General features: G+C 40.2%; 1 protein-coding gene across 1 annotated transcript; it reads left to right on the top strand.

Annotated features, from left to right (window-relative positions):
* Positions 1-3,201: 3,201 nt before the first annotated feature.
* Positions 3,202-13,273, top strand: LOC104940444 (guanine nucleotide-binding protein G(i) subunit alpha-1). Its single transcript, XM_010757052.3, has 9 exons — positions 3,202-3,753; positions 7,335-7,377; positions 8,148-8,289; positions 9,377-9,534; positions 9,703-9,831; positions 10,390-10,519; positions 10,615-10,768; positions 11,882-12,074; positions 12,167-13,273. The coding sequence occupies exons 1-8, from the start codon at positions 3,636-3,638 to the stop codon at positions 12,070-12,072; spliced, it is 1,065 nt and encodes a 354-aa protein (XP_010755354.1). The 5' UTR covers positions 3,202-3,635; the 3' UTR covers positions 12,073-12,074; positions 12,167-13,273.
* The last annotated feature ends 4,430 nt before the right edge of the window (positions 13,274-17,703 follow it).

The following is a 17,703-nucleotide window of genomic DNA, read 5'->3' as shown; positions in this document are numbered from 1 at the left end:
CCTGATTAATGGTGACAACTTTCATCTTACTGAGAAAGATCACCACTGACACTAACCAAAAGAATAATTTGTCTGTAACATAAATGTCTGTTGACATACATTTAAAACATAAAAACACAAAGCTGATGTCTTTTACTGAAAGGTCCCCCCCAAAAAAGTCTTCAGTCACTGATGATCAGCTCTCATGTTTCTGACTTCATGCTTTATGACTCTGCTGCCATCTGGAGGAGTAATGCCTGCCTTTGCTCTCCTCATGCAGCACAACTGTGATGTAAAGCTCTTGTGACAATAACTTGTGTGGAGAAGTAAAAGAAAGAGAAACTGTCATGTACAGCCAAATAGAAACCATTAGTACAACAGGATATGTGAGAAAACAGTGACAGGTGTCTCATGAACAGGTACATCACTGATTTAATGAGCTTCAGTAGATCTGTAGTTTTTGAATGCAGAGGCAATGAATAATTTAATAGACATTCATTAAAGGTCCAGTGTGTAGGATTTAATGAAACTGTGCCAAATTCACATTTAAAGCAAAAGTCCATATTTAGATCAGGTGGTTTGGTTTGTCTGTTCTGGGATACTGTAGAAAAATGGCGGTTCAACATAATGAAAACATACTAATGAATATTACATTCCCTTCCTGCCAATAAATACTCTTTAAATAGACCTTTCTCTCAGCACTGCAAACACTGACCGACTTCCTGTAAAACATGCATCTCACTCGATCAGACGTTTTCTCCGTTATCATAGAGATAGCTGTGCTGTCATCATGTGACTTAAGGAAGGGGCTTAATTAATATGTCAGCAAGAGGAGATGTGTGCATACAAACGTTCTGGTTTCACAATGTTGTTACCAAAGTCACATCAGCCAGTTTGCTGCAATTATATCCTGGAATAATTGTGGAGTGATTATTTGAACATGCATAGTTTGATGTGATGTCACACATACGCACAGACACACACACACACGCTAATAAGTCCCACTTGGAGGTCCTGATCTCTGTGGATCATAATGAGCATCAGAGTGCAGACAAGCAGCTCTGTCGTTTCATCATTCGTCTCACACTCACAAGGCTCCATCACTTGAAAAAGCCAAAACATTTCTTGTTGTCTGAGGGGCTGCTGCGTCATGGTTGTGTCATGGCAACAATAACACACATAACTGTCTAGTCAGAAAAAAAAAATCTTCTTTCAGAAACCTGCCTGGTTTGTCGTATCACTGATGTTTATTAGAAAAAGCTTTTATACTGTTAACCTGATGGCCTCCTCTGCTCATGCATGTGGAAAAATCCTTCCATGATCACTTAGAGTGGATTGGAAAAAAAATATGGTGCTTTGTTTGCATGATGCACTGGCCATCTGCAATGGAAATCATATGTAAAGCGAGGAGATGAATTCTGACCACATCTCAACCCTTTCCTATCTTGATTATACATAAAAACCATAGAGAAAATGATGATTCACTTGAGGTCAAACAACTTCTGAACATAACAACATGAAGAAAACACTGAACTTGATTCAGTTTATCTCCATATTTGCACCACATGTGTATAATCATACAGTCCATTTATTTATCCTTTTTTCTGCGACAGCTTATATTTATTAGGCTCATGGGGGTGGGGAGGTGGTGTACATCCTGGACAAGTTGCCAGTTTATAATCATACAGTTGAGTCAGATAAATATGTGTCCCTTATAATAAGTATAAAGTTCTCGTCTACAGTCACATTTGTAAAGTTATGCGCTGTTCATTTCTGTTGTACAGATTTCAGGTGCTTTGGTTAGCCTGAGCTCTGAATCACACAATCATCCGCTGATCATTTGAATTCCTGGATGTGGTCATTAACCACAGGGTGTGAGCCATGCCATGTCCTTTGATTACCTGACAACACTGCAGGACAACAGGCCTTCACAATCACTTTGTTTCTGTCTTGTGTGTTTTGTCAGAAGAAGTGGTATTTCATTTCAGCTGTACATTCTTGTAGATGGGATGACAAATAAATGTTTTGAACTTTTGAACCTTGAGCATTATAATTTAGACAAATCTAAGAGGTAAAGAAATAAATCAAAATCAGTTCTCTTTCACCTGTATCCAAATATATAATTATTTATTCCGTCTGGAGAAACTCTCAAATAGCTGAACTTTCCAACACTAGAAGTGTTTCTGTTGAGCAGCACGTCTCTGTTTGAGCTGCACATGCAAACACGTTACTGAATATTGGCGGCTCATGACAGAGGCTTCCAATGCAAATCAGCACTAACAGCATGAAGCATGCATTATACTAATCTCTCACTCCCACCCATTGTGTTGCATACTCAAAGCAAAACAAACATTTGCCATAATATTATTGCAGCTGATTTGCCTGACTTGTCGCCTGATAGTCTGCACTCCAAATATGTTTTACAATATGCCAGGAAAACACTGTAACGGTCAACAACTGGTCTGTAAACAACACTAAAATATAAAAGTTTGTTATCAGCAGAAAAAGAAAATAATAAACAAAAAAATATTTTGACCTATTAAATCAAAATCATGACATAGTGAGATTGTGACATTTGAGTCAAATGTACTGAATGAAAATAGTGAATCAGTATTGGCTTGCAAAATCAAAAATATTTTGGCTTAAATTAAAATGATGACATGACAAGTATGATTAAATTCTAAGTAAGTTATGAGTCAAAATGTTGACTTGAAAATACTGATATAGAAAATAAGTTATGAGTCAAAATGTTGACTTGAAAATACTGATATAGAAAATCTGTATTTTGACATATTAAACTAAGATTTTGACTCAGATTTTACTCATTTAATCCAATTTTTAAGTTGTGAAATACTAAAAATTCACACAGTAAGTAAGACTATGAGAGCAATTGAATATTTTGACTTGTTAAACCAAAGTTATGAGATATAGCAATCAAAATCCTGACATTTTAAGTCAAATTTACTGAATCAAGTAAGCCAATTAGTCATAATTCTGATTTATTCCTCAAATTTATGTCATTTGAAGTCGAACTTTGTAAGTTTAAAATGTATTACTTGTGTCTATTTGATCCAGTCAATATTTGCATGCATTCTCCTCTTTTCTTGCAGTAGGCGGTGTAACACAGTTTCACAGTAGTAATCACAGCTTCTCAAATTAATTAATTAATTAATTAATTAGACTTTTAAACATTTGAAAGAAGCTTGTTGCTCTTTCGCGCATGCGCAGTTCGCAGGTATGCGCCAAGAACAGGAAGCGAACAGTTAGGGACTCGCCGCAGATGCTGCCTCCGCTCGCCTCCTTCGTGTTTCTGTGAACGATTCTGGTCGATTTCGACTCATTTGAGTGTCTGAAACGGAAACAGGAGAGTCAACTCTCGAGAAAGCCGCTTTTTGAGGTCAACTAGCTATATTATTTGAGGCGCCTCGGCCGTGTGATCGGGGAGTTTTGAGTGCGAGGCAAAGGGCGTGTTTGAATCTCAAGTGTTGGGAGAGACCGACCGACCGACTGCCTCCTCCTCCTCCTCCTCCTCCTCCTCCTCGGATGCTAGCTCGGTAGCTCTCGCATGTCGTTGCACGACGCCTAGTTAAAGTTGTGTTGTAGTAGTCTGCGTTTTTTTTGCCCCCTTATTTATTCGGAGGTCAGGTTGAAAGAAGATGGGATGTACACTGAGCACGGACGACAAGGCGGCGCAGGAGCGGAGCAAGATGATCGACAGGAATCTGCGGGACGACGGAGAAAAGGCAGCCCGGGAGGTCAAGCTGCTGCTGCTCGGTGAGAGAAAGATGGATGGACGGAGGGACTGGGTGTCGGTCTGTTTGTTGGAGAGGAGACTTTACTACCACCACCTCCACCCGCAGTGTGCTGCAAACTTGCAGCCAGCTGTTACACATTTTAAAAAACGTGCGGCTGAAATGAAAGTTGAGTCTGGCTGCGGTAACTTGACGGGCTAACTTTGAGGAGTTTCAGTCGCTTTATTTGACTAAAACTCAGAGGTGCGGTGGTGCAGCAGGCTTATTATTATATATATATTTTTAATTAAGCTACTTTCTGTCTTTTAATCCCCTTTTAAACTCAAACCAGCTCAGTCTTTGCAGTAGTTACCAGCTTAAGTTTTGCTCTCACCCAGCCCTAAGCTAATTGAGCTAAGCCGCTAGCCTCCCGGCTAACGCTGTGTTAGCTCGCCGAGGCTAGCTCGGATTAGTTAGCTCACATAAAGCTCAACCTCAAACACGGTCTGAGATTTGTTCAACAGGTCCGCCCGTCTGAAACATCTGTGCCCTCTTTGTTAGTGTTATATAATGCTTTATTTTATATCGCGTTTAAAGTGGAGGAGCTAAGCTCTCTTCCTGTTTCTCACATGAAATAAACACTAACGCACGTCAGGCCGTCTGAACCTGTGACCAACACAAACTGAGACACAGCCTCATATTTACAGACAGATGTTTAAATAAATGTCCTTTATAAACGATGTAAGAGTCGGTTTATCAGCTGATCAAAGCGGTGTCTATGGCAACTGCAGACCGGAACATTTTAAAGGATTACCTTTTTATTAATGATGTAATGATTTCTCGTGTATGACTGATGGTCATTATCCAAAAACGAGGTCAGCTGATGGGGAAACCATTGATGCGGTCATTTGAATGTGGTGGCAAAGCAGGCAGAGGCTGGCACTCTCATTTCAGTCAGCTACAACAGGCAAATGTGTCCCCATATGTTGTGTGGTTGAACTGTAATGCAGAGATTAAGATTAAGCATTTCAACCCCTGATGGCTGATCCTCATGATCAATGTATTACATGTCACAGTTTCAGCTGAAATCGGCTCATTGTTGTTTCAAGGAAGACTGCCACACCTTCTCTCAGTTCTTGCTATCGTTTGTAGCTTAATGGCCACTGCTGGCTGTCTCAGTCAGGAAAAGACGGGCAAGAGGTTGCATAGCAACTTCAGCAGCCTCGCTCAACGCAATAAGCATCTGTGGCAACTATACACACACACACGTACACGACAAAGACTGGACCATGTAGTCCACAATGCAAAATGCGATCTCCGTCTTTTTTAGCTCATCTCTGCTCTGTGTCATCAGGTGTCACAGGTTTGTTTTTTTTCCGAGGCATGTGACTTGACCACAATCACACACACTGGACGTCGCCCTCAGCTGCCGCAGTCGGTTCTTGTATGTTTATGCCTCGTTTGCGATGGACCTGATTTGAATGTTCATGGTTGTGCCTTTTCCTGTCACGATTCCCCACAAGCACCTACACGAGATGTCAGGGATTGGTTTGGGGATTTGTTGTCCCATGGGGGAAATTACCGTGTCATTGAGCACATGGATGTTTTTCACTTCCACATTTTGTGACGTTGGATGTTATATGTATGTGTGTGTGTGTGTGTGTGTATTTCTGAAATAAACACAGAGATATGCAGCTTTACCTCTACAGGCTTATTGCAGTTTTGCATTAATGCAGTAATCTGCAAATGGCATGCTCTTGAGACGAAGAGTGTTTTGAGTGGGAGTGCTTCCTCAGATGTAGGATTGTTTGTGTTCCCAACTAATACAAATGCAAATCATAAAGATTGATCTTTGTGTATGTCTAATGGTATTTTCATGTACAGTGGCAGAAAATGCGGCACAGAAGAGATGCAGACGCAGTGTTTATTGTTCTCTGGGGAGATATCTGCGCCTCATATTGCCTGTGGGCAACGTGTGTTCCCTGGTCCAGCCAGTGTAGCCCTTTCAAACACCCTCGCTCAGTTACAAATTACCATTTTACTTCTTCCATTTCTTTTTGACACCCTTTAAGCCCTTGAATTTGAGCAACTCACTGAGGTGTGTGTGTGTTTGGAAATTAAATTTAAGTGTGTTGTGATGTTTGCAGTAATATTAGCTCTGTGTCTGCGCTGTGTGGCTGTTTTTATCATGTGGGACGATGAATTGGTGAACACTTCTCCTCACCAGAGAGCTGAGAGTCCCTGCAGAGGTAAGGTAATTAAAATGTTGTGTGCTCAGCTGAAAACACGCCTGTATCTCAGAGGGACTTGGAGAACTGTATGAGAGACTTTGTACCAAACACGTCATGCGGATCACAGATTTAGTCCACGGTGTGTTTCTCACCGTCTTTCTTAAAGTTTACCTTTTTGTGTCCTCACGTAGCACCAAATATTCGTCTCACAGACATCAAATGGTCCATATGAGATGCACCAGCCAGGCTGATGCAGCGTGCCCAGCTCAGGGACGTTTAAGCGGTTTATAATCTCATTACCGAGAGGATCCAGTTGATTAATCCAGTTGCACTATGACCTGGCTGGACAGCGCATTAGGCACTTCTTCGCACTCTGTCACAGTTTTTGATCTGAATTTTAACAAATTTCTTTAAAAGAAATTTAAAAAGTATATAGTCAGAGATTGTTGGCAGATTTAACCTGACATCATAAAACATAAATTTAACAGTTATACATGATTGTTTCATCTGCAGGGCTGCGATGTGAATTTTGATTGCTGTAGTTTTAAATTGTTAAGCTTTCTATATTTATATCTAGTTTTGATTAAAAAGAAAATGATTCACACTCAAGTTTGCAGCAGCAGACATTTGCAGAATTATTTTAACCTCTGTAAAAATGCAACCAAACTAGCTCGGTGTAAAACCAGAGATGCAGCGATGAACTGATTTTGCTCTTAAACAAACTTTACGTTTTGTAATTGTAAAACCTCAATCAAAGAAGTAGTGTTAAGTTAAGAGTTGATTTTTCAGTGCAACGTAAACCAACAGCAACAAAGCAGGAAAAGGAGCATTGCACTGATTATTAATGAACGCTCACCAAAATGCCATTTAATCCCCTCAAGGGCTAAACACGTGCATAAGAAATGTTCTCAGTTTCCTTCTTTCTTGTTTACATAAACTGTAAAACAGACACAGTGTGATTTTATACATCTGTAGTGCTGGGAAATTAATTAATGCAATGCAATTGTGAAAGCTGCATTTTTCCTCGTACCATTAAAATCTGTTGGTAAACAGACAGGGATGTGTGTCTTCTCAGGCGTGTCCGCGGCCATTGAAACATGAAGAGCTTTGTGCTTTTTGACCAAAATGAAAACATGATTTTATTTGAATTTGCATGCCTCTCCTGATACCACGAGGTGAATGAATAAAGCTTCATGTCCGATCGAACTCGTCATTCAACAGGAACTATGACAAATTTAAATAAAGCTCAAAGCTGTGTATGCATGTGGTGTGTTTATATCGCACCAAGCAGCAGGTATCCTTGGGGAGGGCTTAGTGAATACTGTATATTGTATTTATACACTAATTAACCTCATGAAACTGTATCGTTTATAATGTCATTTCTCTCTTTCAGGTGCTGGAGAGTCTGGGAAAAGTACAATTGTTAAACAGATGAAGTAAGTGTCACATTGAACACACAATCATCGCTGCAGGAGTACTGATTGTTCAGAGAATCATCAGCAGCAGCACACAGGGTTTTTACTCACTTTGACTGACGTCAGACTGCAGAGACCAGAACTGACACACACTGTTAAATACGCACCAGATCACCTGACACAGCTGTGATTATTAGTAATCAACAGGTGAAACACTCACTCACTGTTCTCTGCATTTTACTCTACAGTGAGCTGGAAATTGGGATATCAGATGCCTAATTATGATCATCATCATTATCTTGGCATGTGTCATGTTGAGTAACTGTAATTTCCTGTAATCTTTCTGAAGGTGGTAAATGAAAGTAGTAAATTCTGCTTTCTTTAGTACCATTGTGGGAAGCATGAGAGGCGCTACACAGGCATTTGTCATTATTTTTACACGTCGCTGTGGACACAAACAAGCCACTAAGTGTGCATGCACTAGGAAGAGAATGGGGAGTGTTTTTAGTTTTTGAATAATTGGAACCACATAATTTAAATATGGCTAAAACACTTCATCACAGCATCTCTCTGTGTGATTCCTTTCATACATCTTTGTTGAATTCAATTTGTGAACGCAAAACATCTTTCGGTTTACAAGTAATCGGCTCACTTCCCTTCTTCTTGGACCGTCAACTTCTGCAAAAAACAGTAACTGTGTGGTTTGTCTCAGCATATCAGTCTATGTGATGAATAAATCCACAATAAAGCTACTTGGAAACGTGTGCTAACGTCCTCTCTTTGTGTGCCAGGATCATCCACGAAGCGGGTTACTCAGAGGAAGAGTGTAAGCAGTACAAGGCCGTGGTCTACAGCAACACCATCCAGTCCATTATCGCCATCATCAGAGCCATGGGACGCCTCAAGATCGACTTTGCGGATGCGGCCAGAGCGGTAAGTGAAGGAAAACAAAGCTGACATTTCCTGTGTTCCGCTGGATGTTACCAGTTGTATTTCTGTGCAAATACATAGCTTGGGTAATATAAGGGCAACAGCTACTTACTCATATGTCACCCTTCCCTACTGGGCAATTTTCTCCTCACTCCCTCGTCTGCAGCAGGTCAGATAGAGCTGGTAGGGATTTGGTATCGCGCTCATAACACTTCATTAATGCAAAGGCTTACTGACATGAGAACTGTCCGGGGGTCCTTCAGTTGAAACATGCTGTGCTGCTGATCAGGATCGTTTTAAAGTACGTGTTCATGGACAGAAGAGCTGCCTGTCAACGAGAGTAACCAGCAGTAATCCGCAACGCTTGGTGTAGTATATTATTACCAGACGGAGAATGCTGAGTATTTTATTCTTTTTTCTAAACAGACTCTTGTTTCATTTTTTAAATCCGTTTTTTGGTCCCCGTGGCAAAACAAGAGGCTTACTCATTGCCTCAGCGTGACTGGCCTGGCTCTGTCATCGTGACCAATTTTAACACCCACAGCTCTTCTTTCTTGATTTTATGCTCTGACAGATATCAAATTTGGGGCCAAGAACATGCTGAAGACACTGTGTAGCTTTGGAAATTTAATTTTATGCAACATGTCATCGCTAAAAAGGCTGGAACAGACAACTAATGTCATTTTTAATTCATCACTTACATTGTCATGTCTGTCAGTGGCTGAGGGCTCTCACTATGATTTTTATGAATAATGACTGCAAATCTGGGGCGCCCCAGTAGCTCAGCAGGTAGCAGACCTACCACATATCAAGCCCAGCAGTGGCCCAGATTGGAGTCCAGCCCGAGGCCATCCCCTGCCTGTCCTGTCTCTCTCTCTCTACTGTCCTGTCAATAAAGCAAAATGCCCCCAAAAGTAAAAAAAAGGCAATGCTTTGTTTATTTTAACATTTATCCATCTGTACAGAGTCAATATTTTGTCAACAACTGTGCAACAGGAAAATATGCACACTTTCCGAGCAAACCCGACTTATGTTTCTATGGAAAACATGGTGGATTATGACTTTAATCGGAGGAGCTTTGTCTCATTAGGATGATGCGCGGCAGCTGTTCGTCCTGGCTGGTTCAGCAGAAGAAGGCTTCATGACAGGCGAGCTCGCCGGGGTCATCCAGCGGCTGTGGAAAGACGGAGGAGTTCAGGCCTGTTTCAGCCGCTCCCGAGAGTACCAGCTCAATGACTCTGCTGCATAGTGAGTTGGATGCACTGACACGCATACAGGGCCTAGTGTGGGCCTGTATTTGGCAGAATAAGCAACATTCCCCACCCTTAAGCTTCAGTATAAACCTCTCTTCTTTTTTGACCTGGTCAATGTTTCTCTCGTTCTGTCTCTCTCTTGTTGACTTTCCTCTTCTCAAAGCTACCTGAATGACTTGGACAGGATATCCCACGGTGCTTATGTGCCCACCCAGCAGGATGTGCTGAGGACCAGAGTCAAAACTACTGGTATTGTGGAAACACACTTCACTTTCAAGGACCTGCACTTCAAGTGAGTACAACCACCATCAGTTTGTCCAGTCATTGAATTGTATTAATACGATGGCCACTGGGTTCCACCTCTTAGATTTATTCAGGTCTGATGATGTTCTCAGTGACGACAGTTGACCAGTCAGAGTTCGGTAGGCGGGATTAAGAATGGAGAATTTGTTTTCCTGCATAGGAACATCAGAAAAATGGTGACAGAAAACCTAAACTTTTCTTACCACCGAAGCTTCTATGTGGACTAAAAATGTTGATGTTGGCAGCAGAACACGTCATTCACTACTGAGTGGTTAGGGCAGAACACTTTGTTGAAATTATCAGGCTAGTTCTCTTCGCTGTGCATCCAAATCATTGTTTTAACTAGTACTTCTATTAGTATTACTGCAAACAAATCACTTTAGCGCATCAATAATGGCCACACCAAACGTTGGTTAAATCTAGAAGATGTCAATTGTGGCTACAGATAAATATGTAATATTTATCAATGGTTGACAGACAGATTAACACTTGATGAGTGAACGTTTGTTTGTGTTGTATTAACGGCGTGTGTCTATCTTTCTTGCAGGATGTTTGATGTAGGCGGTCAGAGATCAGAGAGGAAGAAGTGGATCCATTGTTTTGAGGGAGTCACAGCCATCATCTTCTGCGTGGCTCTGAGTGACTATGATCTGGTCCTGGCTGAGGACGAGGAGATGGTAAGACCTTCCTGACCTTCACGTACCCTTTTTTCTAAAAATACGTTTGTGCTGCCTCTCTGGTTGGTTAACATAAGGCCTCTCTCCTCATTCAGAATCGAATGCACGAGAGCATGAAGCTGTTTGACTCCATCTGCAACAACAAGTGGTTCACAGACACCTCCATCATCCTCTTCCTCAACAAGAAAGACCTGTTTGAGGAAAAGATCAAAAAGAGCCCTCTCACAATCTGCTACCCAGAATATGCAGGTGAGAGAGAGAGGCGTTCAGAAACACTTGTATGCAGAGCAGCTGTGTTTTACATGCAAATACTGTACTCCATGTTAGTTGTACATATAAACCATTAAGGTCTAGATGATTATATTTGGGGTTTTTAAGTGACCAAGCTTATTTGTAAGGCTGTCTGCAGGTCTGTGTTTAATCAGGTAGTCTCAACTCTTTTTAAATGTTTTACAAATGCTCAAACAAATTCAAGTAAATCATGAATTATGTTTTACAGTCTTAAAGACCTTATGTTTTAATAATTTAAATCTACACATAGGTTTTAAAACAGTTTCTTTTAGGTTTTTAGTCTCTGTAGTGACTGAAGTCCAAAACTCACATTCAGCAAACATCAGTCTTGTTTCCCCACTCAAAGGTGTGTCGGTCTCTACAGATGTCAAACAGACATTTCTTTATTCTCCCCTCTCCTCTGCTCTTGACCTGTGTGTGGGCTGCTTTATGCTTAAAACAAAATCGAGAACGGATTAGACGCAAATTCTTTAAAATATAAAGTTTTTTCCATCTTCTGCCTACTTCATTTGTGTATAAACTGTGAAGAACAAGCCGATCAGACTCTCCATGTGATTAAAGTTCAGAGAACGAACTTGTGTAAAATTGAAAAAGGTTTAATATCTGTCAAAAACAATATGAAACCAACACACACTCACTCACTGGCCACTATATTATACATATTATATGCCATCAGTTGTGCTTTTATGAATCGGGTACAGTTCCAGTTTTTGCTGACATGGACAGAAATGTGATAATTCTACTCTACTGTGTTTTATTGAGCTCAGAGTTGGTGCCAGTGACTGAGAGACTGAGTGATTGAGAAATGTTTAAATTTTTTGCTCCAAATCATACAAAATCTACAAAAATACCTCAATAAAAGGTGCCTTGTGGGTTATAATTAAAGGCTTTGTTTTCATCAAGTAGCTTGTATTGTATCAAGTATTTCAGTCAATACCAAGTGCACAGTTTTAATGTTTTGTCTCTCAGTAAACGTAATGATTTAATCTCAGTTTTACATTAAAAGGGACTTCAATTGAATTTGATGAAACTGTCACGGTTTGCCCTAATTGTGTCCCCTTTCCCCTTCAGGCTCCAACACCTACGAGGAGGCAGCAGCTTACATTCAGTGCCAGTTTGAGGACCTGAACAAGAGAAAGGACACCAAGGAGATCTACACCCACTTCACCTGTGCCACCGACACCAAGAACGTGCAGTTTGTGTTCGACGCCGTCACCGATGTCATCATCAAGAACAACCTGAAGGACTGCGGCCTTTTCTAAAGGTAAAGCCCGCCTCCTTGAGGATGAGCTGTTGTCTGTCTGTTACGTTTTTCTCTCCCGTAATCACGACGTCTTTGTTCTGGTTTCTGTTCAGGCAGCACGGTGGCCGGCTTACCAAGTGACTTTGTTCAAGGGGACTCTGACTGGAGGGAACTTCATGGACCCTGCTGAGAATGTCACTTTTAACCTCTTAACTTATGTTCATCTCTAAAAGTTTTAAAGACGGTGTGTAGAAAAAACATTTTGTGTAAAGTATTTGTACAACTGTCTATGGCCGGGGATTTTTCACAGTTTTTAAAATGTGCTTGTTTTACCTTTATGATTATTTTAAATTTTATATAAAAGGGGGGGGGGCCTTGACTTTTTTTTTCCCTTTTTGTCCATGAATGAACACTTTTTGTCTCTTGTTTTGTAGGTGCCTTGCATGCCTTAGTTGCAGTGTTTCTTTTTGTTGAATTAGATGTTAGTTCATGTAGATGTTACTCCCCCCAACTCCACCCCAGAGTCCATATTATCTTATTTTTCTTTCAGATTATTTCATCGTTTTTGTTTTTTTGCCTCCTTGGACAAACCAAGTTAAGACCAAGTCACTCTGTAGACCAATTCACTCTGACTCTGACATACTGTGAGAGCTGCGTGTAAACCTTTTCGGATGTGTGGTTTGCATGTGTGTTGTGAGTGGGAGCTTTTGTTTTGACTGAGGCCAAAAGCCTGTGTGTGTGTGAGTGTGTGTGTGTGTGTGTGAGTGTGAGTGTAAGTGAATGTGTGCACAATGTAAAACAAAGGGACTTTATTCCTCTATTTGTCATCCTCTTTCAAAGTTTTATTTTTCTAAACGACCAAAAAGAAGCTACTCTCTCTAATTATGAGTGCATGTTGTTAGTGCGCCGCGACAAACTGTAACATTCCCGATTGAATCATGATGTAAAGAGAAGCTTTGAAAAGAGGATGCCAATGGCGGCCTTGTAGCAGACAGTAGGACCATACGTAGATCTGTGTTCAGTGCATAGACAGACAGACAAGACAGGTTGTGGAGTACAAGTGCACTGTTATTGAGCTGTGATGGTTTCAAGTTACATATCCCCCCCAAGACCCCTAACCCTCTGTTTCCATGGGACGGGCACATTAGTGAACTAATCGCCATGATTTTGCTAATAAAAGAGCTGCTGTGGTGAAACCATGGCAGCTTATGCAATAAACACTCGTTTCTCCTGTGTCTTTTTGTGTGTGAACGTTTGACTGACAGAGTATCATTTAATTTATGTTCACCAGCTACACACACTGAAATAATTTATCCTGTTGATCACAACTTTTGTATATTTTTACTATTTACTATTTTTACTCTACAATTTATTGTAGAAGTCAAACATTTTGTGTTTCTCTAATGTGAGTTTGGGTTTAAAACTTGGGCAGACTAAATGTTAAAGCATCACATTTGGCTTTGCAATATTTCACAGTTAAAAGAAAATATACCTGAAGTTAATGCATAGTTGCAGCCCTACAATAAAAGTAGAACCTGACTGATGTATTGGTATGCCTATCACATATATCAGTTGTGGTGTATGTCATCTGATGTGAAAACTTTTTTTGTTTTTGTAAGACATACTGCAGAAAAAGTTGCTTGGGATAATTTAGTATTTAAACATATGAATCATGCTTTGATTGTGTTTTAAATATATGCAGTTATGTATTGATTACTAAATTCCAGGTGAAGTTTACTGTCTCAGTGCACTGATGTCATTTTTCACAATAAGGCTTATTGTTCAGCTGTAAAATATCCTATTATATAGATATCAGGATTATTGGGTGTTGGCCCCAAAAATCCAGTATGGATCGGGAGTGTTACCTGTCATTTGGCTCTCTCACCTTGATAATGACAAATGTTTCATGCATGAAATGTATGCAACAAAATATATTAAAAGAGCAGAGAGATTAAATAACAGCTAAAGATCCAGTGTGTAATATTTAAGGGGATCTATTGGCAGAAATTGAATATAATATTCATAATTATATTTTTATCATAATGTTTATGTTAACTTAAAGCCAACATCTCAATCTCTTTTAATCGATGAGGCAAAAATATCAGGCTACCTGACTCGCAGAGACAGGCTGCAGGCTGCAGGCTGGGCCGACTCTTGATGCCGTGGCCCTGTAGAAGTACAGCATTAAGGCCAGACTGAGGCTGGAGATACAGGGTTACAGGGAATGTGGATGCTTTAACAGTGAGCTCATATAAAGCTTTTATGTCAAGTGATTGATAAAGGAGAGCTGAAATTTGCATCATTTCTTGACTAAATTATTGGTTGAGTAACTGTTTTTTGTTGCATTTTTATTGGGCAGACTGTAAATAAATAAAAAATCAATAAAAAATAAAAGCTACTTTAAAAAAAAAAAATGAGGAATATGAAATGATGACACAAGATGTCTGCTACTCAACGGTAAACTGTATTTGTCAGTTTGTGTCTGGTAAGCTTCAAATTTCCACATCACCATCACATCACATCATTATCATAAGTTGTATTTTGGACTTCGACTGGCTTCCAAACTAGTTGTTATGTCACAGAATAATGTCAGAGATCACCATTCTGCATCTTACAGCTCAAACACATTTTTCTGTGGGCGGGACATTCCTTAAAAAAGTCCAGTGGAGGATCTAACAGGATCTACCAGCACGCTTCAGTAGTAAATAGTTCCCTCCAGTGGTCACATTGAGTGAGTGCATGTAACCGAGGAAAATCTAATCACCAGTTTTAATGTAATCAACATAGACTGTTCCTGACAAAGATGTATTGGTCTTTCATAGAAAATCTCCACTGGAAACACCCCAAAGATTAGGTGTAATTAATCCTGAAGGGAGAGAGTGATTTTCTACCAAGCTGTGGTGCTTTAAAGCACCAGTATCCGTGAGCTGATCAACCATGAAAGGAATTAGTTTAGAGATAGTGACTGGCTTATCAGAACAAATGTCCTCTCCCAGTCATTTTTTATTTTTATATATTTCATAAACACCAACATGATGGCAACCAACATCCTACAAATGGGTCACAGCAGTGCCAAGTCTGACTCTCAAGCACAATGATAAGGCATTAGCTGAGAGGACACTATTTTGGGGAGGCATTGTGTGATTAAAAAGCTAACTGTGGAGTCATTTAGCTAATCCTCAAAGCCCTCCCAGGGAGATCAAACAGTGTGGATATGAAGCTTCTTTAAAATGAAGGTGTAGTTGAGAAAAGAGAAGAGGATGACGATGCTAATGATGGTGATCAACCAGCACATCACTGCAGCCGGCCAAAGCAAAAAGGACCATATATCTTGTCTGAAGGAACTCTTTGAAAACTATATGTAATAACCAGCAAATGTTTTGATCTGTAACTTAACAGACTTCATGTTTGCTACTTGAAAGGGATAACATCTGAGAGAAAGAGAAGAGAAAGAATTTATAAGTAATGTGTGAGATGTGTGTCCATGTGAGTAAACATTACAGCCTGACTGGATTTTTAGTTTAAAAGCTCTTATAACAATGTATAGTCCAATGTTCTATGTTATATTATTATACTGATACCACAGTCATGCCTACACAGGAAATATGTTATCTTGGCTTAGCATTAAGACTGGGAACAAAGGGAAACAGCGAGCCTGGGTTTGTCCAAAGGTAAAATAATTCACCAACCAGCATGCTGAAGGCTAAAAAAAACTCCAAGTGGTTATTGCAGCAGGCAGTGTTGTTGCTCTTAAGGTTTTGTCTCAGTCTCAAACAAAGCAGTACGGTTGCTGAGACAGCTGATAACACGCCTCAGCGAAAGAGAATATCAAATATAATCTACCTATAGTAAGTAGGCTACATACATACTGCCTTGATACAGTCTGGTCTTGGTCTCAGTTTATGTGGTCTACAAACCTTTACATTTTAGTTCTTGTATGCATTAAACAAACTACTGCACAGGCTGATTTGTGAGCTTTAGAGGTGTTGGTAGGCAGATTTTGTTCCCTTTGGATAGAGCCAGCCTAACAATAAGCTAAGCTAATTTAAACCTTTTTTTCCAAATAATTCCAAATATGGACACATGATAACTTTTTAACACACGTGCAGTAGATATGGAGCAACATTAACAAAACAATGAGCTGGAACACGCTAAAATGGATCTGTCACACTGGGTGACGCTTTTCAGGTTACACATAGACATTCAATTTATTGTTAAACTAAAATGTTAATTAGTGCTGCTTGTTGTTTTTAAATAATAGTGACTAAGATATCTACTGAGTGAGACATTTTACAGTCAAACCCTTTACCCGCCTCTCGCCCAATGCTAGCTGGGATAGGCTCCAGCCCCACAGTGACCCTGATAAAGAGAAGTGGTTACAGAAAATGGATAGATGGATGGATCTTTGGTGGACAACAGCGTTTCTAAATGTCCTCAAAAATATCTTCTGCATGTCTGTACTTATCGCCCACATGTACACTGATTCCAATATCTGTGATATAAGCTTATATCAGCTGATATTAACTCGGCTGAGTTTTCAGTGAGGCTCAAGTGTTTGGAGTCGGTCTGGACTTTCTGCAGGTGCGTCCTGCCATCATAAGTTGCACTACATAATTAAATTTCATTGTGAGCTTGGAGAAAAAGCCAAGCATGATTTAGTTGCCAAATCCCTGAAGCGATTCAGTCTAATTAACTTATTCTCTATGTGTGTTGCATGTGCGTGTGCGTGGGTGCATGTTTGAAACTGATTTTTAACTGCTCCTCCAGTCCAGCACACCCTTGGGTTTTTTTTTTTTCTTACTGGTGCCACTGTTAACTGATGACAGTTGATATGTTTGTATGCAGCTCCTCCTCCTGTTTAAATGAATCAAATAGATTTAATAGAAGATGAAAGGACAGTTCACATTCACCCTGTTTAAAATGTCTGAGTGAAGGTGACCCCTCTCCCACCATGTCTTTGCTGGGCAATAAAAACAACTTAGTGCGCATTTTCTTCCCTGACAGTAAACGCACAAAGCAGAGTCAATGAGGGAGGCAGCGAGCTAAATCCATATAAGCTCTATTGAAATTCCCCCTCTGAGTGCGCAGACTGCCTCGTGTTATTGTATTTTTGCCTTCTGTTGTTGGCAGTCTCCGTTAGGATGCTCATTACTTTCTGTCTATAATGATGATATAAAGTAATATCCTTTTCTCTCATCTTCTTCCCCCCCAACGCAGCGTACACAAACACAGTCACAAATGTATTTACAGACAGTCTGAGGAAGCCTCTGCGGATGCACAAACACACTTAATACAACTGTTTTTATTTTGATCATTAGAATTCTGGCACAAAGTAGAAGGTTTGATGGAGCTGTTGCAGTTTTCAGAGAAAAATAACATCAAGCGTGCACTCCACATCGCATGCCACAATAACACCCAGACTAGAGGTCTTCATTACAATGCTGTTCATGGAGCTCATGTAAGCAACACTGAGGTTGTGTCCTCATGTGAGCGGCTGCACAGACACTGAGACTTACTTCTGTAAAGAGCTGAAGAGCTACTCGAAGTGAATCCAAATTTAGACGCTCCAAAGCTTCGACAGCTGATGTCTTCTCTGTTTGCTCTTCTATCATGATTCTAACCACAAAGGAAAGTCCAAAATAGTGAAATA

This window comes from Larimichthys crocea, chromosome XXI (genome assembly GCF_000972845.2).
Source record: "Larimichthys crocea isolate SSNF chromosome XXI, L_crocea_2.0, whole genome shotgun sequence".
NCBI classification, from domain to species: Eukaryota; Metazoa; Chordata; class Actinopteri; family Sciaenidae; genus Larimichthys; species Larimichthys crocea.
The sequence above is the reverse complement of the archived record's forward strand: the minus strand, read 5'-3'. Positions and strand labels throughout refer to the sequence as shown.